At 59.9% G+C, this 25,050-nt stretch overlaps 2 protein-coding genes across 13 annotated transcripts in view; both read right to left on the bottom strand.

Annotated features, from left to right (window-relative positions):
- Nucleotides 1-25,050, bottom strand: part of GSE1 (Gse1 coiled-coil protein) — a 504,030-nt gene that overhangs the window by 34,270 nt on the left and 444,710 nt on the right. For 5 of the 10 annotated variants that reach the window (XM_050773596.1, XM_050773597.1, XM_050773600.1 and 2 more), the window contains one exon: nucleotides 4,739-4,957. The exons of 4 other annotated variants lie outside the window; for them this stretch is intronic. In XM_050773596.1, the coding sequence (XP_050629553.1) occupies nucleotides 4,739-4,957 (219 nt within the window). Of the gene's footprint in view, nucleotides 1-4,738; nucleotides 4,958-13,334; nucleotides 13,441-25,050 lie in introns of those variants that run through there. One more of the 10 variants, XM_050773599.1, reaches the window with a different exon arrangement.
- The window catches only part of LOC126944333 (cytochrome c oxidase subunit 4 isoform 1, mitochondrial), a 327,288-nt gene that overhangs the window by 166,042 nt on the left and 136,196 nt on the right, over nucleotides 1-25,050 (bottom strand). The gene's annotated exons all lie outside the window — the stretch shown is intronic.

The following is a 25,050-nucleotide window of genomic DNA, read 5'->3' as shown; positions in this document are numbered from 1 at the left end:
GATCACGCCCAAACCTGCAACCCAAGGCTCCTTCCAGAACACGCTGCATGGGGCTTGGGCACTCCAAGCCCCCCTTTCTCCCAGGAAGTCAAGACAAACAGGCAGCCACCCGGCCCTGCCTGCACTCTGCACCGCTGGGAGAAGAGGAAGCCACTGCAGGCTCCCGGCCCAGAGCCACTGACGGGGGGAAGCCATGGCGGACCCACACCTTCCCACCCCACCGGGGCAGCACACACCCTCCCCGGGCAGATGATAGGGGTCACCGGGGTAGGAAGGAGAGTGGGCGGAAGGCGTGGCAGGGGGTGGAGGGGTGTGGGAGGGCACGTAGGAGGTGAGGGTGGCAAGAATGGGGAAGGCAAAAGGAGGCAGCATGAGGGTGGGGGGCAGGGAAGGGAGCCAGGGTGGAGGCCTGCTGCACTGACGCTCATGCCACCATGCCCGGCTGCTGCTCATTCTCACTGAGGCCCCACAATTCATGAGATAGAGACCTGCTCCTCACCCAAGAAACAGCGGAAGCTCAGAGAGGCGAAGCGGCCTGCCCAGATCACACAGCAAGGAAGGAAGGTGCGGGTGTGCATCGGCGATTCCCAAGCGTCCACCCTCGCCCAGGGAGCCCCGGCCTCGGGAGTGAGTAGGTTAAACGGTCAGGCTGGCGCTGGGGATGGGTGTCTGGCCCCGTGCTGGTGGGCGGGTGACTGAGCTTTGAAGATGAGAACACATCTCAGCCTCCAGAAATATAAATCCCAGCGAGGGCCTCCTTTTCCTCTCCTTCCTAGCCTTTCTCCTGGGGCAGCGCAAGCCACAGCTTCGTCTGAATTGAATTTTTAAACTGCACCCTTGAGACACAATGAGAGGAGAGACGTGGAGGCAATCACGGTCAGATGGCAAAAAATGAGAGGTGCTTCCAAAAGTCGTCAGGCGTGCACTGGAGAGGAGGGTCAGTGTGAGTGAGAAGGCTGCCGCAGGCGGCCAGGGCCCCGTGGACCCCCGACGAGGGGCCTCATAGGGCAGCACAGCCTCTGCTGTTCCCTGAGTGCGCCAGCCCTGCCACCTCTCCTGCCACCTCCCCCTGCAGCTCTGGGAGCTGCCCCGCTTCCATCCCTGCCCCTTCTGCCCAGGACGTGCCATCGCCAGGAGGCAGCCCTGGCTGTGGGCCTGTGAGTTGGCCAGCTCAGCCGCTAGCCCGCAGGGGCTTGGTGCTCTCTTGGGCACCTGGCAGGCACCAGAGGGACCCCGTCCCCTGGGAGGTGTGGCTTTCACAGAGGCCCAGTCTCCCTTTCTGCGGGGAGGAGGCTATACCTGCGTGGCAGGGGGCTACGTTGTCTCAGGCACGAGTTGGGGGTTGGAATTCCCCACACCACTTACAACGTGAGACCCGGGCAAGCCGGGGGCTCAGTTCTCATCCACCAGAGGCGAAGGCTGTGTGAGCAGCACAGCGAGCCCGCCAGGGGCACAGCAGGCGCTCGATACACAGCTACTGCCGAGATGAAGGCGGGGAGGCCCTCGCTGGTCCACCTCCAGGATGGAGAAGACAGGCAGCTGGGGGTTCGTGGCCCCACCCGGGTCGTCCCACCACGAGAGGCAGAAAGGGCTGTCACGCCACAGACGGCCCACGAGGACCAGGAGATGTCATACTCAGAGGAATCCAGACACACGCTGCGCCAGCCCCTGTGTACGAAATGCCCACAGGCACATCTACAGAGGCAGAAAGCAGACAGCAGCCGCCAAGGGCTGAGGGAGGACGTGGAGGCTGACAGCAAATGCCACTGGGGTTCTCTTAGGGGTGACCCAAATGTTCTAGAATTAGATAGTCACACACTGTGTACGAAAATCACGAAATCACGCACTTCAACAGGGTGAATTTTATGGCATGGGAATTATAACTAAAAAAATTTTAAATAAAAAATCCAGACCCCTCCCACTGCCAAGTCTGCCAAAGGTTCCCCCTGCTGCCCTCTGGCGCAGGTGGGGAGGTAGCAGAGGGAAGCTGGAGGGCCCACATGTCCCCACCATCACCCAGGATTCCACAACCCGCAGGGAGGCAGGGTCAGTGCGCTGACGGCCAGGCAGAGACTCTTGTGCGCCAAACGCCAGCTCCCTGCACCAGGGGCAGTGGTGCTAGGGGTGGGAGGGGCTTCCCCTCCAGCAGGGACCACTGGGACCACCTGCTCAGAACTGTCCTAACAGTGGCTCTCCCAGCCCACCTGGGAAGGTCCAGCAGCAGCAGGACCCGGGCACGACCCCACCCGCTGCAGCTGCCGTCTTGCGACTTGACCTTTCTGAACCTCGGCCTTCTCATCTGCTCAAGGGGCCTGGGAGGGCTGCCGGCCAGTTCCACGGACGGGGAAAGGTGAGGTCAGGGTTGGTGTGACTCCATGAGAATGCGGACCAGGTGCACTGAGTGGCTGAGGTCACGAGAACAAGTTACCCAGTCCCTCCTCATCCAGACCAAGGCCTGACCACTGATGACCAGATGGAGACTCAACAAAATGGAAGTGGGGACGACAAGGGCCCCGGCCCAGCTAAGGGCGTTGCAAGACCCGAACACTGCTCCACAAACCCTGGCGTTCCCAGCTCAATGGGGGTGACTTGGGTGAGTGAACCCGTGGGCACATAGCTCAGGCAGTGGCACTGCTCGCCCGCTCTCCTGACCCTCTGCCACCCAGTTCCCAGGCATTCATCCGGGGGCATCTTTCCTGCGGGGCAACCACCCTGGGGGACCCTTCCCAGTGCCCCGGTCGCAGCTGGGAGGGAGGAGGCCCCGAGGCCATGGTGTCTGGCCTCCTGCCATGGGTGCCCAGTGGCACACTTTGTTACTGGCCAGTGGGGACCAGCAGCCTCTGGCACTCAGGCCGCCCGCTGGCCGAGCCACCAAGCCAAGTGCTTGGGACAGCCTGGGGCAGCGGAGAGGAAGCGACCGCCCTATGAGGCAGGCTCCTGCTGTGACGCCCACGGCCGCTGCCAGGCCCAGGGAGGGAAGGCGAGTCTGAACACCTCTCCACCACCTTCCTTGGCGAGGAGGGAAACCTGCCCTTTTCCTGACGACGTCCTCCGCGGCGTTACCCGGGGTGGAGCCCAGAGGCCCCAAAGCAGACACAGCTGCTGGATGAAGGCAGGATGCAGGGGTAACCCAGCCCGGGCAGCACCAGCGCCAGCCACTTGTCGCCCGTGGCCTTGGAAATCCCTCACCAGCCCTGGTTCTCCTGCCCCCAAACGCTGGGAAAAAAGACAACTGCGGCAGGAGGAGCCCGGCCAGCTCTGCCCTCGCTTCTCTCTGTCCCTCTCAGGAGAGCCCAGGTCTCGACTCCAGGCTCTGCTTCCTCCCGGGGTCTGTCCCCAGTCGCCTTGTTCACCACCCCGGAGAGTCCAGGATGCCTGGGGGGCCACCGGGCAGGCAGTCTGCCTCTCCCGAGCCATCTGCCTGCAGCTGCCTAGCCTCTTGACACAGGTGGGGCCCATGCAACCTGGCCCGCTCAGGCGTGGCCAGCGAGTCCCCTGCTGGGGGCGTGGAGGGTTTTCTGGTGGTCCCGCCTGTGCCTGGTTTGCCAGGAAGAGCCAGGAGGCAAGGAACTGCCCCCTGGTGGTACAGAAACCAGACCCCAGTGGGCCTCCCTCCTGGGCCAGTGTCCCCCATCCATCAACGCCAGCTGTGTCCTCTCGTACTCCCCCACTCTCCAATGAGCGGTAGCAGAAAGGACCCAGAAAGGAGACACTCAGAAACGAGAAGACCCCCCAGCCCGCCCTGGTCAGGGCAGGTGTCCCCTCTGCCAAGCTGGAACCCGGATAATATAAAGACGGATACAGCTCCTGCACGCGTTGCTCTGTGGCCACCCTGGAGGGCCCTGGAACCCAGGATCCTAAGCCATGGGCCTTTCAGGTGAATGAAGCAGATGCCATTGGGGTCCCTGTTTCCTCAGCTCCCCTGCCTGTGAGCAATGCGTCCAGAGGGTGTCCGAGGCCGGAATCCACAGGGCCAAGGCCCCCAGCAGCTCCAGCCGCCCAGTGCGCCTCCCTGTTTGTGCCAGCAGCAGCCCGGGCATGGGCAGCCAATGGTCATCGCAGGCCCCAAGAAGTGCCCCAAAGCCAGAGCCAAAGGGGGCCTCTTTAGAGGTTCACTGCACAGACAGGAAAAACAAAGCTCAGAGGGTCAGTACGTGCCCAGGGTCACACAGCAGGTCCTGCCCAGGTGATACCAGAAGCCAAGGCTCCAGACCCCAAGGGGCCGCTTGTCTACGCTCCCCCCAGTCTCTGCTTCAGGGAGTTAAGCAGTGGTGGGGTCAGCTGTGCCAGAGATCCCTGCTCCAGACCAATGTGTTTCCAGGGACACCATGTTCTCTGCCACGTCTGGAGGGGGTGGTCGAAGCCTGGGCAAGGGGCCACTCAGGGAGCACTAGGGCCTAGCTCTCCCCCTGCAGCCTGGTCCAGGGCACCCACCCTCCTCCCAACCAAGTCACAGAGCTGGCAGGAGGACCTCGCTACGGCCAGACATCCCTACAGTGACTCCGGGGGCCGAGGAAGGACAGAGGCAGGAGCGACAGAAGCAGAGGCAAAGCAGAGGTGCTGGGGCGGGCGGGCTGGCCCAGGGTCTGCAGCTCAGACAGCACTGCCCGCTCCACGCAGAGCACACGGCACAGGAAAAACGAGACCTGCTGTGCGCGTGCACGCCGCGGGCGGGAGGCTGAGTCCCGGCCTCGGGAGCCGCAGCTCCCCCCACGCGCAGCCTGGCGGGCCCCCTTACCTCTGGGCTCCTCCGCCTGTTTGGCGAGCTTGCGCAGCGCGGCGGCAAAGCTGGAGGATGGCGCGGCCTGGGCCGACAGCGCGCTGCTGGTGGCGGGGCTGCCGCTGGGCACCAGGGCGCCATTGAGCGGCGAGGGGGTGAGGGGGTTGACGGTGGCGGTGGTCCTGGTCGCGGTGGAAAGCATCCCTAGCGAAGGGGACTTGGGCTCATGGCTCATGCCTGAAACAGGAAAAGAAGAACCAGAGGTCACCCAGAGAGCAGGAGCGCCCAGCACCAGAGCAGGGTGGGCAGGGCTGGGGTGGGGGGTGCCGGTGTCAGCAGCAGCATGCAGGGAGCAGGGGCAGCCCCGGGGGCTCCAGCAGGACAAGCAAGAACAGGACAGAGCCAGCGCTGCGGAGAGAACAGACCCCGTCCCCAGAGTCCAGCTGGAACCTGGCACAGACCCAAGGGGCCCCCAGGACCCCAGATGCTGACTGGCTTGGGCCAGCACTGTCCCTCTACCTCTCCAGGGCAATCCGGGCTGGGCAGGCCGTGCAGGATCCCGCGCATCACCCAACAGGCCCCAGACCATCGAAGGGTGTGGGGAAGGAGACTGAGGCCCAGGGTGAGGCGGCGTTCAGCCCGCATCCTCAGGATAGAAACACGCCGACGGAGAGGCCCATGGATGACGGGAACTAAGACAACTGCTGTGGCCACCGATGCGACAAGCACACGATGCCAGGCACGCAGGGCAATGCCCTCAGGAGGCTGGCACGAGTTCTGCCCCACATTACAGAAAAGGAAACTAAGGCCCCAACTCAGCCCAGTCCACACGGGCACTCAGCGCAGACCCCCAGCCTCCCCGCCACTCAGGGACCCTGTGCGTCTCTGTCTGAGAGGGGTCCCAGAGATGGGGCCACACAGGCAGGCTGACGGGGAGTGGTGGAGAACATGGCTGCCCCACAGACCCCACTGTGGCCCTTTACTGGGCACAGAGTCTGCCCTGAGATGCTAAAAACAGAAAACTGCGAATCCAAACCGCGGTGCAGCTTGGAACCCTCCCTTTCCTTCCAGGGCCAAGTTCAGGCCGACCTGGCCCAGCAACAGCTGACCTGGCCCTCCCGGCCAGTGGTGGTAGCTGCAGCAGCAGCAGGTCTGAGCCCAGGTGCAGCCATCTGGTGACATTAGAACCACTGGGGAAAGGACATGGCCACCTCCAAACAAGCCCTCAGTCCTCCCATCCCGTGTGTCCAACCAATAAAAGCCCAACTTGGTCAAAATGTTTTTCACCAGCATCTCCTCCCTCCTGAGACGCCCCCACCCCTACGTCACCCACAGGCCAGGGTCCCGGCTTCCTCCCTGCGGACGCATCTTGGTTGGAGTGGCGGATGCTGGCGTCACAGAGATCATCTGGGGGACCACACATAACACAAGAGGGGCGGACTGTGCACTTCCTATGGGGTAAGGGCAAGGGGGTCCCAGGGTTCCCCCGGGGCTGTGGGCCCACCGCCCTCACCGAAGAGGCTACCCTGGCCTCCAGAGCCCACCCCACCTCTGCCAGATTCTAAGTCACACTGACAAGTCTGAAACCTGTCCCCATGGGCGGCAGGCCCGGAGGCAGTGTGGAGGGGACCCCCTCAAGACCTCCTTTGTCCACCTGCTATCCCCAGAACTTGCCATCAAAGGCCATGGGCCCTGGGCGTGTATTCAAGGAGCAAAGTCCTCCCTCTCCTGACAGGGGATGTAGGGAGAAAATAACTCTTTGGGGGTACTGAGGGAAGGGCGGGGGCACTGCCTATGAGGAGAGCTGCAAATGAGACAACATTGAGGCAAGAGCGAGTTTAGGGGACATCGTTTGTTCTCTCCAGTGAGAGCTCACACCTCAGGAACAAAGGACCCCTAAGAGCCCCACGCCTATGGCAGGCGAGCCAGCCCCCAGCTGCCAGCAGTCACGTGGTGCCGTGGCCGTGCCCCGCAGCAGTGGGCCCCACCTAGCTTGGGTCTTTCTGGAGGGACCAGGGATGGAAGGGGGACCCGCACCCCCACCCTGCCTTTCCAAGGCCGCTTCAACCTGGCACAGACATGCAAGCACGCGGGAGGGCGGGGGCTTTTGCCTGGCAGCCTGACTTCCAGAAAATGCGGGCAGCCAACAAGGGCCCTTCCTCGGTCAGCCTGAACCCTGCCAGCTGCTCTCCGCTCCGCACTGCCGGCCGTACTGCCCCCAAGGCTGGCCTGGTCTCTGCCCGTCCCCCGCACCGGGCTGCCATCAGTGCCTCTCCCTGTGGGTCCGGTGGGGGCAAGGAAAGCACGCCTGTGGCTCAGACCCACGCTCTGCTGCTTCTGGCTGAACTTGCTTTGGGCAAGTTACTTTGCTTCTCAGGGCCTCAGTTTCTTCATCTACCCAACGGGGTAACAGCACAGCAAACCCGACCTCATGAGGTCACTCCCCTGAGCGTAATGGGGTAACTGACACGAGGGGCTTCAGAGCCTGTGAGGGGCCCCATGGCCATTAATAGACAGCATGCCAGCGAGCAAGGACAGATGCCAGTCCCAGCAGGCAGGAGGTCCAGCCACGGTCACACAGGTGTCTCAGCAAATGGCACCCATGCTCTGGGTCTGCACTGCCCACCCCACCGGAGCCACAGTGGGGAGGGCACGTGGTGTCAAGCTGGTGGGCACCCTGCCCAAGAGCCCCCTGCCCTGGGCCCACAAACCCGCACACCTTCGGCAGAGGGCCACCCCGTGACCCCAACAGGCCGATGGCTGGGGAAAGGTGACACAGAGGACACTGGGGCAGAGGGAAGACCAGCGCTCTTGTCCTGCTGCCTGCAGGGGACACCGAAGGACGTGGCCCACATGGGGGCTGCCATGGGCAGTCCAGAGGACCACTGGGTCCTACCTGTCACCAAAGCACCCTCAGCACCACACTGAGTAGGCTGCGGGGTTTTTAGGAGGGAATGTCTAGAAAGACAAAGTGGCACAGGACAGAGTCCCACCCTCACAGGAACCCATGCGGACATCAACGAACCAGGTCCTCGTGGTCCCAACGAGGCGCTCAGGAGGGTGGCACTAGGAGGGCTGCCTGGAAGATAGGAGCAGGGCCCCAAGGAATGCAAAGACCACCCCCCCAGGGGATACCGCAGCAGCTCTCAGAAGTCACACAGACCAGTCGGGCACCTCTCAAGACAGCCTCACAATGAGCCCAGGAGAAGCCACAGCAGCTGAGCCGTCACCCACCACCCAGCCTGTGTCCCACCCCTCACAGCCATCGCCCAAGCCCAAGAGGCCTAGTGTGCAGATGGGGAAACCGAGGCCAGATGACCGAAGTTTGTTCCAAGGTCAAGTAGTTGAGCAGCATGTCCAGGACTTGAACCCAGCTTCCTGGGCCCCCACTGCTCATTACCAGCACCTGCTCAGTCCATGGCCCAACCACGGCACCCGATCAGAAGGTGTGAATGGTCACGTGTGTGCACCACACACAGCTAAGGTATACTGGACTGTAATGGTTAAAAACATTCATCCTGGGCGTGACGGGCACACCTGTAATCCCAACTAAGTAGAAAGGTGAGGTGGGAGGACTGTGTGAGGCCAGGAGTTCCAAATCAGCCTGGGCAACATAGAGAGACCCTGTCTCTATAAGTTACCCTGAAACTACAGGTGTGTACCTGTAACTCCCAGCTGTTTGGAGGATTATTTGAGCCCAGGAGTTGGAGCTACAGTGAGCTATGATCACACCACAATACTCTAGCCTGGGTAACAGAACCCTGTCTCTCAAAAAATAAAAAGAATGTCTACAAAGTCTTCATCAATCATCCCTTCAAGAGGTAGAGACTAATTCCCTTCCCCAAGCATGGGCCAGACTGAGCAACTCACTTCTGATGAACAGAGTATAATGGGAGCAATAGTCTGCAGCCGCCAAGGCAAGATCGCCTCCTTGGCCCTCTTGGGTCACTCCAGTGGAGGGGGGTCAGCCGCCGTGTCATGAGGATGCTCAAGCAGGTTGTGGAGAAACCCGTATTTCAAGGAACCAAGGCCTCCGGCCAACAGCCACATGAGAAGCTACCTTGGCAGTGAATCCTCCAGCCCCAGGCTGGCCTTCTGATGAGACCACAGCCCCAGCCAACATCTCAAGTAGGCTCGTCATAGACCCTGAGCCAGAACCACCCAGCTGAGCCATCCTCCAATTCCTGGCCCACAGAAACTGAGATAAGAGTTTTGTGTTTAAGCCACTGAGTTGCAGACAGTTGGTTACACAACGCTAGATTACTGATACGGTGAGTGTTGCCACACCCTCTGTTAATCAAGGCCGCCCTCTCAATCCATCAGAAAGCCAAGAAGTGAAACTATCTGCACACAGATACTCTGCATCTTCAGTCTCCAAAACATGTCCCTTTGATGTCAGAGACCAGCAGCATCCCACATCCCCCTTTCCCACATTCCTCAGAGAGCCAGCCACTCTACCTCTCGGCCGCCCTATGAGAAAGCCGTGACTGGGCCTATTTCCCAGATGGGTGAAGGCAGGCTTGGATCCCAGGGCCAATGCAGAGCAGGGCTGAGAGGACCTCAGCACAGTGCCCATGTGACATGCCAGCCAGGGCCCAGCTCCAGGGCTGCTCCAGGGCTGATCTCCGGTGCAGGCTGGGTGGCCAACTGTGCCCTGCAACCCGCACCACATGCTGCCACAAAAGGGGGACATGGGGCACTGTATGGTCATTTCACCTTGAGGTAACCCGTCCTGGAGGTCTGGGAGCAGATGCCAATTCTCTCTCCCATGGCCTTCATGAGGCCGGCTGGCCGCCCGGGTAGACATGCTGTGACCACCAGCCACAGGCATGGGTTGGGAGCTAAACTAGGCTGTCTGTGTTGCTATAAAGAAATACCTGAGCCTGAGTAATTCATAAAGAAAAGAGGCTTATTTTTGGCTCCTGGCTCTATGGGGTGTACAGGAAGCGTGGTGCTGGCATCTGCTTCTGGGGAGGCCTCGGGAGGCTTCTAATCATGGTGGAAGCCAGCACATCCGGTGGCAAGAGAGGGATCAAGAGTGGGGAGGTCCCAGACTTTTAAACACCCAGATCTCGCTAAGAGCGTGCTCGTCACTAAGGTGACGGTGAAAATCCCTTCATGAGATCCACCCCCATGATCCAATCACTGCCACCAGGCCCTACCTCCAACACTGGAGGTCACATTTCCACATGAGGTTTGGAGGGGACACACATCCAAAGCCTATCAGTGGTACACAGAGGCCATGGTGCGAGTCCCAGGTCGGACCCCAAATGGTGCGCACACCTTGAGGCTACTGGCAGTGTCTTCAGATGGCAACGAGAGGAGCTATGTCTTTCGTTTTCACCTTTTTTCTCTCTCTGTATGTTCTAATTCTTCTGCAGAGAACCAGGCTTTTAAAAGGCGGCCATTCAAAGGGATGGCGGCTCGACGGCACGAAGTCGGTACCGCCAACAAAAGTGTGGGGCCATCCAGCCCCAGGGCAGGGGTGGAGGGAACTGGGGTGTCCCTGCGGGAGTCGGAACCTAAGCCCTCACCCAGGGAGACCCTCTGCCCACTCCCTCCATGCCCGGGTCTGAGGCTACCTCAATGTCACTATCACTAGCCCACTGGCATCCTGACAGCAACCTCCGTACCCCAGCCTCTGACAAAGCCCAATGCCTGCTCCCTAGGCCCCATGGCCCTCCAGCCTGAGGTACAGTCTCCCTGGGTCCCTGGGGGTCCCCTGCAGGCCGCATCCCTGCAATGCCTGCTCCCTAGGACCCATGGCCCTCCAGCCTGAGGTACAGCCTCCCTGGGTCCCTGGGGGTCCCCTGCAGGCAGCATCCCTGCCCCGGTGTCAGCTGCAGGCTCCCGAGGAGCTGTGAGCCTGGGAAGCGGCTCTGCTGATGTCAGGTCACTTAAAATAGAATTCCAAATGAGCGGCTTCATTAGGGGGAATCTAAAATTAGCGCTGCTCCTCAGTATGTGTGCACTGGGCGGGCGGGGCAGGGGCTGCAGCGGCTGGGGGCAGCTCCCTCGAGGCCAGGACAGGAGGCCAAGCACCGGGGAACCCAGAGATCCTTGGAGGGGTCTCCCTGGACCTGCTGCAAGTGGACACAGCCTCCAGGGCCCACCTGCCTCCTGCCCCTCCATCACAGGCCTGGTGGGGTCACTTCAAGGCTGCTGCCCCCCAGGCCTCGGCACAAAGCCCCCAGCCCTCCCCAGGGAGGCAGATGTGGGCCTCCTTTCACACAGGTGTTCTCTGGCTGAGGCCAGGGCAGGTGCCAAGGTGTCTGTGGCGGACCCAGGGGCAGCGGGGAGAGGGAGGCCCTGGGAAAGCTCACCCCCCACTGCCCTCATTAGAGAGGTATTTATTAACTTCTGCGCCCCTGGACATTGACTGAATTCTTGTCTACATTATCAGCTCATGTAAATTCATTATCCTAACAGCTGGCAATAAGCTCCACCGGGTGAAGGCCTGTGATGGATGAGGGCCGGGGGCTGTCTCTGCACTGTACAAGCTCTCCTGACATGTGCAGCTCAGCAGGCGAAAAAGAGCCAGGGGTCTAGGTGGACCAGGTCTGTGAGGCCCCCACCCTCTTATTTACATCACATGCTGCTCTGGACACCCCCCTTCCTGCCACTGTCAGCTGCCACCTTGACCCCCACCCCCAGGAAAAAAAAAAAGCTGCCATAGACAGACACCTAAAGGCACCTCGGGCCAGGAAACATACGCCTTCTTCACATGAGCCTCAACTGTGTGCTCCTTGGACCCTTCCAGAAAGAACCCACCTGGTCTAGACAGTCTGCTTGGCAGAGCTGAGAACCTAGAGGCTTCTGCCAGAAACCAGAGGGCAGGAAACGGAGAATGAAGCAGCCACCCACAGCACCACAAAACCCTCAGGCCCCACCATTTCACAGACAGGAAAGGTCTAGGGAAGCAAAGCCCACCAGGCCTGGGGCGAGGCCCCCCCCCATAACAAAGCACCGCTTCTTGAATCAATACTTTCTCCTATTCTCTGCGTAGGTTTCTAATATGGTCAGAAGCAGCACAATGCTTTAAAAAAAAAAAAAAAAAAAAAAAAGGCAAGAAGAAAAGGAAGCAAAGTCCCAATGGAGAGGGGCAAGGTTGGCTGGCCCAGCGAGCTGGTGTTTTTCCGGAACCCATCTCGTTCCTGGTTCTTCAGAACAGACCCCAAACTGGCTTGCCTGCTGTCCAAACGCTCCAACAACAGGATTTAAAAGAGGGGGGAAGATCTCTCTACTCCATTAAATATGGTGTCCCATCCCTCGCTCCCCCTCCCCACGAGGGTGGAGGGGCTTATTAATCAGCGTGCCAGCCGCCCTCCCGGCCTCCCGCGGATCCCATAATTACTGCTTCCTTTCATCCCGGCTCTTCCCCGGCACCAGACCTCAGGCCTGCTCCCTCCGTGCTCTGTAATTACAAGCTAATAGCTGAGATGAATTTTCTGCTGGGCCCCGGTTCAAGCACCAATCCGCCCCTTCCCCCTGACAGCCCCCCGTGGGGTAATTACACCCCGTGAGGCTGGGCGCAGCAGGGCCTTCACTTTCAGGCCCCGCACGCACAATCTGGACCTGGATTCTCTAATCACCCCTCTTGGTAATTTTTCATTACCGCAGAAAGAAATGTTTGTGAACAAATAAAGGGCGTCCCCCAGCTCGGGGACCGGTGCCCGCCCCCGTGATCCCCGCTCCCCCAAAGGAACGAAGCTTCTGTGGCCCTAACGAGGCCAGGACACCATGCTACAGACCCTGGCAGCTGAGGCTGCACGGGCACCACGTGACCCCCAGGAGCCTGGGCGGCTTCATAATAAATTCATTATCATATCTGCCCTCCACGCGTTCCAAGCTCACTCGCACAAAGCGATTTTTCTTGGGGGTGGAGGCAAGGGAGGGGGCCGGGAGGCCCTGGGGGAGAGGTCTCCTTGCTCCAGATGCATGGGGGCAGCGTGCTTGTGCCTTTTTTTTTTTTTTTTCGACTAAGAACACCTCCCCCAGGCTGCCCTGGGCCCCCACACTGGACTTGCTTCCCAAGGTCTATGTCCCAGAAACCGGCCAGGGCCATCGCTCATGGCTAGGGCAAGGACAGCCCTCGCAGGTGGCCTGGATCCTGACCTGGAACCAGAAGGGCTGGGAAAACACAGGCAGGTGGGCGGGGGCAACCTGCACAGCCACAGAAGTCCCCACCCCAGGAGGGAAAAGCAACACAACGCCTGGCCCACGTAGACCTGTCCTCTACCACGCTCACTGAGCCACGGTAGGAGTCCCCAGACGCCCGCCAGGCCCCAGACAACCACGCAGAGCCACCCACAATGAGCCATCTCCCAAGCCATGCCTAGGGCCCCCAGCAGCCATCCTGAACCCCGTATTCTGCCTGAGCCCCACGACATCCTCGAAGCTGCAGTCCTGCCGTGAATGGGGGTGACTGGGAGGGGGGCTGGCCACCCCAGTTTCTCCCCAGCCTTGTCTTGCCCACTGCCATGCTGGGAACACAAAGGGGTTCTTCTGCAGAACACGGGGTGCAGAGCTCTCGGAGGGTGCCCACACAACGGCACTGGACAGTGCAAGGGACCAGGTAAACCCAGGGGTGTCACCGGGGGGGGGGGCAGGTCACCTGGAGGGGCTTCCCAGGTTGGACACCACACTACAGTTCTGAGGACGGCAGGGGGGCTCTGCACAGATGGCGTTGGAGGCTGGGGTTGCATCCTGGGGGCCCGTGGACAGCGGCCTCCTAAGAGCCGACAGTCCTACGACTGAGGTTCACAGCCACAGACTGGTCCCGGAGGTTCCTGGATGGAGGCAAGGGACGGGAAGTCAGGCAACAGATGGCAGCAACATTTGACGCGATTATCCTAAGCGGCTGCTGCGTGTGCGGAGAAGCCGGCCGGGCAGATGAAGGGCTGGAGAGGAGGGTGGCGGGAAGGGCGGGACTGGCAGATGCGGGTGGCAGCCTGGTCTCGGCGGGGAGGCGGCCTCCTAAAGAGGCAGGACAAACCAAGGGGAGGGCAGGGCCCTGAGTCAAGGCTGGGGTCGGTGTCCAGAGCTGTGACTCCAGGAGATGGTGCCCAGCGCCAATGGCGACGAGGGTACCAGAGGGCGACTTTTACCGGGCACCGGCTACCTGTACCCTTACTTCCCTTCATGTAAGCAGACTCCAGAAAGCAACGCTGCCCAAACAGCAAAGTGACACAGGCCGCGGGAGCCACACAGCTCAGCTGAGACGGAGTCGGGGGCTCACCCACGCCAGCCAATTCCCGGCCCCTCCGCCACCCTGTGCCCTCGGCGGTCCCTGGAGTACCTTGTCACATTCTCGCCATGGGCTGCTTCCTGGAGGCAGTGGTCCTGGCGGTGCCCAGGCGCCTCTCTCCACCTGTTTATTCCACACAGTGGGATGCTTTACTCCCAGCCTCCGGAGGGCGAACAGAGGCTGGAGATTCATGCCCTCAGCCCGGGTCACACGTGGAGGCTCAGCAGCCGGAAGGAAAGCCAGCTGTCCTGGCCATGGTGCCGGCTGCTTCCCTTTAATGGGAGAAGGGACTGGAAATGGCTGGCGTCACCTGGGGTCCCCTCCCTGCGGCAGCTCTCACCCTGTGGCGGCTGTTTGGGTGCCCACTCGTGTGCTGTACCCGTTTTACAGATGGGACCTACATGGCTGGGAATAGGAAGGCTCTGGACTCAGGGCCTCCCCCAGCCCCACTTTCCCACAGCTCTCGGCCAGAGGGCACCTGTGCTGGAGCCCAGAACCGCCCTTGGGTGCCCTGTGTAGCCCGCGGCACCAGAGCTGACCGAGTTGCCTTCCACTGCACCCACTCCTGCGGGAGCCCTTCCTCCCTCCGGAGGCCCTGGGCAGAGGAATGGATGGGGTCCAAGGTGTCCACACAGGCGAGAGGTGCCCAGGAGGGAAACCCAACCTGGACCCTGCTCCAGGGCGGGCACTGAGGTCTCCAAGTTTCTGTGGGATGGCGGGTAGGAGCCGGGGGAATGGGCCAGCAGGAGGAAGGGGGCTGGAGCTGGAGGCGCACAGGTCAAGGCCAGGTGCCCTCTTAGTGGACAGAGCCAGAGGGAGGAGGATGCTGAGACACCTGCTCATGAGGCCCCTCTCCTGCTCCCCCGTGTGGAGGAGGCTGAGTGTTTAACAAGCTCCCTCAGGTAAGTAGGAGGGACAGAGGATCCAGGGACATCTCCCAGGAGTGCCTGTCCCTTCCATACCGAGTGAGTGCCGACACCTGTCTACAGGGCACTTAGTCTCCAGCCAAGACCAGGGACCAGGCCGTGCAGGAGGTGGACACCAACAGGCGCTCAAAGGAGCAATGATGCTGCAGCCAGGAGTGGCCTGAGCAGCAGGGGAGGTGGCGCAGGGGCAGGAAGAGGGGCCCACGGTCTCCAGCTTCAGAGGCAGGGAGATGGTGATGGCTGGAAAAGGTCCCTTCCCTCTAGCAGGGGGGACGCCCACACCAGCAGAAATGGGCGGCTTTAAGTCAGAGACGCTCTGTGCCTGCCTGCGGGCACCGGGGTCCTCCCATCCCACTCAGCCAGCCTGAACCTCTGCGGAAGGCTGAGAGCTGGGGAGCCTCGAGGAAACACACTATGGGGGCTGAGCAAAAAGGGCTTGGTCCTGAGCTGGAAAACCAGAGGGGGCGGGGGTGGGCCCAGGCTGACTGACGCCCAACAGCTCAGTGCGGACTTCCAGGGCACCGCATGGCCTGAGCCTCAGTTTCCCTGTCAGTACCACGGACAGAGGGTGGAAATGACTAGATGAGAGGGTCAGAGAACAGTGGCTCACGACTGTAATCCCCGCACTTTGGGAGGCCGAGGTGGAGGATCGCTTGAGCCCAGGAGGTTGAGGCTGCCGTTGAGTAGTGATCACGCCACTGCACTGCAGCGTGGGTGACAGAGCGAGACCCTGTCTCAAAAACAAGGGGAAAAAAAAAAGACAGTGGACAAGGGGCCAGCCTTTTACCCTTCAACCTGTGTTTATTTGACCTGAAGTCATGCTGTGTTGTTTAAAGAGAATCAATGGACAATATTTTAAAATAAGAGGCTTCAAGTCAACATGAAGCTGCCCACTTTCTCTTGAAAAGTCAAAGCCGTAAAAATCACAGTCCCATGAGTGACACTTGTCCTTTAGTTTGTCCCTAAGTCTCCAGGTTGCCAGAGTCACCACCCCTCTCCTCCCTATGGTCTCAGGTCGGCCAGCTTCCTCAACACCAGGTCTTCCCAGTGCTGAAAGTACGTGCAAGTCTGAGCAACTAACAGCCCTGCAGGAGCTGCAGCTGCGACCCTCAGCGCAGCGACACTCCACTCAGATGTCATCAACACGGTAACCCCTTCAGGGCGTAACAGAAAGAGGTCAGCTCCTTCCCAGGCTCAGCTTCGGGGGACACCTGTGAAGGCCACAATTCTGGCGCGTGTCAACCCCAAGGTGGGTCTCCCCTGAATCAAAGCCAGCTCACCAAGCCACGACTTGCCCCTCAAGTCATAAAACAGTTACATCTGCTTTTGCAAAAAGGTCTACTCTCAAGATGGTTCAAAGTGGCAGACCAGACCCTCTCCCCAGGAAAATACACCTACTGCATGTTACATAGTTTTACCAAGTTCGCAGAGCCCGTCTGTAAACCCCGGGGGAGTATGTGCTTGAAGATGTGCAGCATCCGTGAACCCAGGCCACAAACTCCCACAGCACCGGGTTCCCTAAGCAGCAACCCACGAGTACGAACACACTCCCCCAATATGACCTGCCCGGACAGAGGAAATACAGGGTGAAAAAGAAAGGGCCCAGAATGATCCAAGTTCTAATGGTGCTTCCTCATCCAGACTCCTCTCCCATCTTCAAAGCCCCACGTGCGGTGCCCATACATCACTAAATGCCTCACTGGAAAAAATGAACGATCCTGCAGCCAACATGGACTTTGGAATGGGGTTGTCCGGGAAAAGCCCCCACAACAGTCATGTGCCAGGAGTCCTGGACTCCCTCATCCAACTCAGCCACCAAAAAGGGCAAATTGGCCACTTTCTCTGGCCACAATCATCCTGCAACTGCTGAATGACTGACTGCTTCAGTCTAAATGATTCTGTAATTCTCACACACCCCTCCAGAACCCCAGTGAGGAACTTGTAAGTTTCCCAGTCAGGTCCAGACCTGGCTGTTGGGAGTTGGCAGTCTCTGCCCACCAGGACTGGTAACATGACAAGTAGTCCAGGCTATGTCTCCCGTCCTGAAGGCCCCCTGGGGGGTGTGGGGTGGGAAGAATGAGCCCGAGGTGGGCAGGTAAGCAGAAGTGAGCAGGAGCGCCCTCCCCTCCCCGGCTTCTTCAAGGGTAATCTGGCAGAATGAACACAACAGTCTCTCCAGTGGATAACAGACACGGATGACACAAAACCCCACGGACCCCACGGTCCACAATGCCAGCCGTGGCTGGAGAAACCCCAGCTCCAGCATCCAAGCAGACACAGTCCTGCTATGAGTGGATTCGGAGCCCCTCCGCAGGATCCCAACCAGTCTCAAACTGGAAACCAGCCGCTTAGTTAAAATGTCCTCCCTGTGCCCAGGTGACAGGCTCCAGGGGTCTGGCATCCCTGCTAAGGATGGATTAACTTCCTTAGTCCTATAAAGTCTTGTAAGATGTACATTTAAGTGGAAACAAGTTGTAAAACGATAAGACTGTATTCAAAAAAGGAGGCCGGGACATCAGCTTCATTTAAAACAGATCCGATCTCAGCGCACACCTCCACTCCCTGCAAACCCAGGCACAGGGGAGGCCACAGACCTTTTCCAAGAGATGATCTAAGCAGGTCCCCAACACCACAGACACCCAGGGCCGAGACCATGTAAACGGTTCTCAACACCACAGACACCCAGGGCCGAGACCATGTAAACGGTTCTCAACACCACAGAGACCCAGGGCCGAGACCATGTAAACGGGTCCCCAATACCACAGAGACCCAGGGCCGAGACCATGTAAACGGGTCCCCAACACCACAGAGACCCAGGGCCGAGACCATGTAAACGGTTCTCAACACCACAGAGACCCAGGGCCGAGACCATGTAAACGGTTCTCAACACCACAGAGACCCAGGGCCGAGAGCATGTAAATGGTTCTCAACACCACAGACACCCAGGGCCGAGAGCATGTAAACGGGTCCCCAATACCAGAGACCCAGGGCCGAGACCATGTAAACGGGTCCCCAATACCACAGAGACCCAGGGCCGAGACCATGTAAACGGGTCCCTAACACTACAGAGACCCAGGGCCGAGACCATGTAAACGGTTCTCAACACCACAGACACCCAGGGCCGAGACCATGTAAACGGGTCCCCAATACCACGGAGACCCAGGGCCGAGACCATGTAAACGGGTCCCCAATACCACAGAGACCCAGGGCCAAGACCATGTAAACGGTTCCCCAACAGCACAGAGACCCAGGGCCGAGAACAGCGCGGAGACCCAGGGCCGGGAACAGCGCGGAGACCCAGGGCTGGGAACAGTACAGAGACCCAGGGCTGAGACTATCTAAACGGGTTCCCCAACAGCTCAGAGACGCAGGGCTGAGTGGGGCTCGGCCCAGGCATTCCACAAGGGCGATTCCGAAACCCTGTTTTCTTATCTGTTCCGGGGTGACTAACCACACCCTCCTGATGGGCGGCAGAGACGGCCGCGTGGATGGCAGCCTCTGGGAGGCGGAAGTCTCTCCAATGCTCCCATCTGGCTGAGAATTTTTGCTTGAACCGCATTCCACTTTGTGTCTTCAACACCCAGTATAGCATCGGCTGTCTAGTGGATCCTCGTATATTTAAGTGAATGGAAAAAATACCACATGTCAAATGCAAAAACATTACAAAAATACACTCAAAGATAAATGTACACTGGGAATTCAGTTGGAAGAATCCACTCACATCCCGAGACTGGGTGAAGCAGCTCAGTTTAATTTTGTTTTTGTTTTTTTTGTTGAGACAAGAGTCTTGCTCTGTCACCCAGGCTGGGGTGCAGTGGTGCGATCACAGCTCATTGCAGGCAGCCTCGAGCTCCCGGGCTCAAGTGATCCTCCCTGCCCAGCTTCCTGAGTAGCTGCGACCACAGGCATGTCCCACCATGCCTGCCTAGTTTTTTTTACTTTTAAATTTTTTTGTAGAGGGGGGTCTTGAACTTCAGCGCTCAAGCAATTCACCTGCCTCAGCCTCCCAGAGTGCTGGAATTACAGGCTTGAGCCACTGCACCCCGTAAGAAGCCCAGGTTAAACAGGGCCTTCTGAAGCAGCCGGTCACCTCTCTCCAGGCTCTAACGGAGACAGGGTGGGAGTTGGGTGAGGAGGCTGGAGTGGGAACCTCACGGTGTGAGTTTCTACTTCTCTACCAATTACCAGCTGTGTGACTACAGGCAGGATATGGGTCCCCGGGGCCCCTTTCTTCTCCGGTGGATGGCTAAATGGGGATAAACCCTACCCAGCAAGTCAGTCCCTCCCCGGGGAGGAGGAGCGCACCGGAGTGAGAATATCCCCCCACCATGCCTGGCGCACAGCCCACAGCGTGACCCTCTTAGGCTGGCACAGTTGAAGCACCTCTGGATACAGAAATACAGTCTTTCCCATCTGGTTACTAAATCCCAGAGACAACTCCTTAAGTGGGATCAAGACCTGGCCGGCACACCATCTGCCCACAGATCACACCACGTAAGGGCGCCTGCCATGCCTCCAGACCCCCTTGGGGGCTGTGGGGCATCGCTTGGCACCCCCAGGCTTTGCCCCCCAACCCAGAAGATAAAAGACTCAGGATTAGCACAGAAGAGGCCCCTAAGGCTGTGCCCCGTCCCCTGGCCCCCACTGGCGAGCTGTCTTGTGCTCAGCTTGACACACAGATTTTCCTTTGGGACGGCTTAACCTGTCCAACATCAATACTGCTCAACCAAAAGCTGGGCGATCAATACCCGTCATTGCTGCCTGCGGCCACAGACCCACCATCCGAGCACAGGAAGGGCAGGGCTGGGGGAGGGACAGTTTGTTGAAGCACCTCCCGCCACCTGGGCCCAGAGTCCCAGTCACCAAGGGGGCAGTGGTGTGCATGTGAGCCTGAGGGGGCGTTGAGGCTCCCGAAAAGAACCTCCAGCTGCTACAGCCCAGCAGAGGGGTCGGCTGGGTCTGCTGTGGTGCCTTGAGCCTTTGGGCAGAAAAAGCAGCTCCAGTCTTGGTGGGAAAAGGGGCCACTCCCAACACTGCAAGGGAGTGAGTTGAGGATAGGGAAACACAGCCTTGGAGCTTTGTAAATTAAAGCCAAGCTGGACACAGTGGCTCACGCCTATAACTCCAGTACTTTGGGAAGCTGAGACGGAAGGATCACCCAAGATCAGGAGTTTGAGACCACCCTGGGCAACACAGTGACACCCCGTCTCCACAAAAAAAAATTTCCTAATTAACCAGGTGTGGTGGCACGCACCAGGGGTTCCAACTTCTCAGGAGGCTGCAGCAGCAGGATCACTTGAGCCCAGGAGTTTGAGGCTGTCGTGAGCTGTGATCACACCACTGCGCTCCAGCCTGGGCCACAGACCAAGACCCTGTCTCTAATTAAAACAAAAACCACAGCAGCAGCAGCAACAGGAGTAGCCGCGAGGCTTTGCAGAGCCTGTGTCAGGTGCTGCACTGGGCACCTGGTAATAAAGCCTTCAACCCTCAACAGCCTCGGGATACAGGTGACATTGTCATTCCTATTCTACAGATTAGAAGACTGAGGCCCAGAACACAAGTGCCCGAGGTCACACAAGCTAAGCAAGAGGCAGATATGGACCGTCAGATGCACCGATCAACACAGTAACAGCTGACACTCACCAGGCGCTCACCCCACGCTCCAGGCCTTCTCAACCCTCACCCGCATATGGCATTTACCCGTCAGGGGCATATGGCAAGCATTACAGCATCTCATCCTCACCCTCAACTGCCAGAGGGCCTCTGCATCCTCGTCTTACAGATGAGAACACGGGTGGGGGTGAGGATGTGATGATTAAAGTGGGAGGGTCTACATCACCATTAGCATGAACCCACCTCACGCCGCCTCAGTCCAGCGATCCCAAAACCACGATAACACACACCTCCTCAGATACGTCAAGTCCTCCAGCTGGAGGAACCGGTTCCAGAATTGGAAGGCCTGGCCAGAGATGCGGGCGAACACGAATCCACCCATGCCAATGGGACTCTGCATTGAAAGCCCCTCTAGAAGGGCTCAAAGCCCACCTGGGCCAGGCAAGAATGACCTTCAGGATTCTGCCTGGGGTTAACACATGGCCCACAGACATCCAGAGAGCAGCCAGGTGAGAGGTGCCCCGTCCTGCGGGGGAGGTGGGGTAGAGGGGAGATGTCCATTTCTGAGTCATCAGGGTTCTCCATCCAATTCCAGGGCAAGCAAGGCGGTCTCTGGCTTCCCAGGTGGGAACGAGACCAGACCCCAAGTCTCCTTAAACAGCATCAGCCCATCTTCCCAGGGAACGGAATTCCTACCCACATCGCTCCCCCCAGCAGAAGGCCCTTCTGGAGTAGGAGGGCCAAGCATTGAAAAGTTCCCACCCTGGCCCCCCGGTGACGAGGAAGCTGCTCTGGAAGAAAGCAGAGCCAGGGTCTCAGCTTGAGCTGAACATGGCAGTCACCTGGGGGGTTTAAACATGGATGCCCAGGCTTCGTCCCCCCGAGGTTTGGGCTGAACTGCTTGGCAGTACAGCCTGGGCACTGGGCGCTTTGAAAAGCCCCCCAGGTGATTCAGAAGTGCAGCCAGGAGAGACCCCTGGGCTGGAGGCTCCCTGCTTCCTCCACCTGCCTCCCTAGAAACCCCAAGTTACAGGGACCCACAAAAGCCTCCAGTGCAGCCTAACCCCTTCTTTCCACAGATGCTTTGCAGGCGCAGGTGAGGGTAAACGCAGAGGCCCTTTCCAGCACCAGCCCTGCCCTCATCTATGGCTCCTTCCTCCAGGCCTGGGCTCCGCCCCAGCCTCCTGGGGGCAGCTCTCACTTCCCCTCTGAACTTCTGTTTCCAGACAGGGGATGGGCATGGGAGTATGGAGGCGAGGGAGGCATCGGGTCAGGAAGGGCAGGTGGACTGGCCTCAGGGACAGGTGGGCTTTGCAGCAGACGGGAGAATCCCAGGCAGACAGGACGGCCCATGCTAGGACAGGGACGTGGCCAAATGCAGGAGTGGCGAGAACGGCGTGTGGTTTCGTCTGGCTGGAGCTGAGGGCGTGAGAGAAGAGGCTGGTGGGGGATCAGAGCTGCAGAAGCAAGATTAAAAGGCCCCCGAGTGTGCGTTTGGCAGGCGTGCAAAGGGCTGCTTTTGGCCACGCTCCTGTTTTATCTGTCTGTACACCTCCCAGCAGCAAGCACACGGCTGGGTTCAGAGGAGGAGCTCAATAAATTCTCATTGACAGGGACACTCAAACGTCACCTCCCAGGCTGTGGCCTCAGCCGGGGGAGAAAGGCCAGCGTGCGGAAGTGAAGCCAGCAGCACGGCATCCCACACCGCACTCAGTGAGGCCGCTGAGATCTGAGACTCCACGGGGGGAGGAATTAAAGCCAGCCGGCCAGGCTTCAGCACAGCTACCAAGCTGAAATGTCACCTGCAACATGGATCTCTGCAGGTTCAAAAACAGTTCTCCCAGCACACCAGGAAAGGGAGGGGAAACCCTGTGGTTTTCGAGGACCCTGCTGTTGCCACAACAGAGGCAATTCACATGCTACCCAGAGAGGGTTCCCATCCAACCCCGGCCCGATCGTGGGGTTTGATCCTTGGACTTCGAGTAACCCAGGCTGGGAATTCCAAGGCTTCAGATGGGGCCAGAAAAAACCGGCCCTGCTAGCCAACTCCACAAACCCCTGCGAGTTCCTGAGGGCAGGAAAAAGGTAGCAGCCAGGCCTCTAGCTTACCCGCACTCTTTCAGAAAAGTGGGAGGCACCAGCTCCTGCCCCTCAGCTCGGGGCTCTGAGCCCAAAGTCCCCGGGGTCTGCCTCCTTCAGAGCAAGGGAGGACAGAGGGTACCTGCTCCAGGGGGCTCAAGGGGAATTTGGGACTCCAGGGACTGGGGAGGGATCTCTAGCTCAGAGGTGCAGGACCCTGGTCTGCCACAGAGTGGCGCTGTGCAGACTTGGCTCTTCCTTGGGCCGGCAATGCTGAGCCCACAGGCAGGCTTGGCTTCTGCTCTGAAACCACAAGGCACTCAGATCTGCAGCCCCTGAACTTCCCCCAGAGACAGGGAAGTGACTGCTGGAGGGGAGGGCTCACGGGGCCATCAGAGGAGGCTTCCTGCTGTGAGCGTGGTGTCAGCCCTACACCCGGCCCCAGGCCCCAGTTTGCCCCCAGTCTGTACGTTAGGATCAGGTGGGGAGCTCTGACAACCCCCAGACCCGGGTCAGGAACCCAGACGCTGTGGCTTAATTGGGCTTGGAAAGGCCTGGCCAGTAGCAGTTTTAAAACACCGAGTTTAGAGATCTACAAGTCCCTTTGAACTCTTGACACTCCAGGATCCTAAAAACCGTCCCAAAGAGCTCAGGGCCTGCGCCACAGTGGCCAGCTTGTTGCCTTTCTTGTTTTGAGCTCAGCCTCACTGTGCCTAGAACCAGGACTTCCTGACCTCCCTTCCCAAGGCGGGGCTGACCCTGGGTCACCAGAGGCCCCTGGCGGGCTCTCACCAGCTCTGGCACGGCACCGCCCCCAAGGCTCCAGGAAAGAAAACTCCAAGCGTCAAAACCGTGGTTGGCTCCAGCTTCCCCCGCTTCCCCTCCTGGTTTTGGTGGCTGCTGCCAGAGTGACAAAAGCCATCCTCGCACCCGGCCCGCAGGAGATCAGGAACGCTGCCCACACGGGGCTGGCTGTCTCAGAAAGTCTTAGGAAGCACCGAGGTCGCTGCTCTCGGAAGCCAGGGCCTCTTCCAGCGCTCCCGAGTCTACCTGGGCGGGGCGGCTCCCTGCACAGCCGGCGGCCGGGATGACACACCCCGCCGTCGGAGCCTGCGCCCTGGGCCCCTCACCTGTGGCGTGGCGGCTGAGTCAGGCACAGCCTGTGCCTCAGGTTCTGCCGTCCCTGCTGGTGGAGGCGGCCGTAAACACAGGATGAGCAACACTGAAGTGCCCCAAGCTTAAGCAACACCGAGGGAAGCCGGGGAAGGCTGCTCACCTGGGTGCCCCTTCCACCCCTGCCGGGGGACGGGGGCACAGAATCCCAGGGGAGAGGACGAGGCGGCCAACCAGGGGGCACATTACAAAGCGCCCCACCAAGACCTTCTCTCTACCCCTTTGTCCCCCGCCTCCTAGAAATCGGCTTAGGCGGGGACGCTCCCACCCGGAGTGCGACTGGGCCTTTTGTTCAGGCGCCTTTTACAAAAGGAGCTCTCTTTCCATTTGGTGGTCCCGCTTTTTGTTTCCAAACCCCAACCTGTGTGGGCCCCTACCCCTCAGGCCCCAGATAAGGCACTGCAGCGGTTACCAGGGGTTTAGTGTGTTTTAAACGCACTTTGCAGACAAAAGATAGTTTGTAAGAGCCAAACCGACTCAACTCCGGCTGGCATCCACCGCCCAGCTGAGAACCCGGCAGGTGCTCCCACACCGCCAGCATGCTGCCCTCGGATCTCACACGGACACTGCAACCAGGCCCCCGGCCCACCACGTGGAAGGAGCACAGCCTCCACCCCCCCCATCCAGTGGGGGTGTCGCGGTATCCCTGCCCGAGATCTGGGAACCCCCTCCCTATGGCCTGCGCCTGGAGTCTCCACTGTACATTTCTAAGTGGCCCCCTGGTCCCCCACCCGGCGCTGGGGAGGGGAGGCGGGAAGCTGGGGGTGGGCGGGCGCAGGGAGGGTGAGCTCCACTCCCGCTCCGCCTCCATGAAGGGAATTTAATTAGCCTGCTGGAGAGGCGGGCGGGCGGCCGAGGAGGTGTCTCTGGTGCTGCAATATAATTGAATCGGCTCCACTCGGTCGGGCCACTCGCCGCCCATCAGCGCGGCCGCAGGGCCCGGGAGGGCTGGGGGCGGGGAAGCGCATCCAGGCGGAGCAGGAAGGGCCGGGGAGGGAAAAAGGCCAGCGCGGGTGGGGGGCGGCGGATGTGCAATCCCTCTCCCACCTCCGAGGCTGGGGCAGCCATCTTCTGCGGGGGGAGGGGAGGGGCAGGGAGCCGCTCCGCCGGGGGTGGGGGGAGAGGGAGGAGAGAAGCGGCCAAGCCCGTGGCGCGCCCTTTCCTCGGGAAGCAGGGAGTGAGGGTCACAGACCCGGGAGGCTGCGGTTCTGCCCTCCCGACCAACTCCCCCGCGATGAGGGGTTGGGGAGGGGGAGGGGAGCAAGACAAAAACCCCAACCGGCGCGGCCCCA

The sequence above is a fragment of the Macaca thibetana genome, chromosome 20 (genome assembly GCF_024542745.1).
Source record: "Macaca thibetana thibetana isolate TM-01 chromosome 20, ASM2454274v1, whole genome shotgun sequence".
Classification (NCBI taxonomy): domain Eukaryota; kingdom Metazoa; phylum Chordata; class Mammalia; order Primates; family Cercopithecidae; genus Macaca; species Macaca thibetana.
Note: the sequence above shows the minus strand (reverse complement) of the source record. Positions and strands in the feature narration are given on the sequence as shown.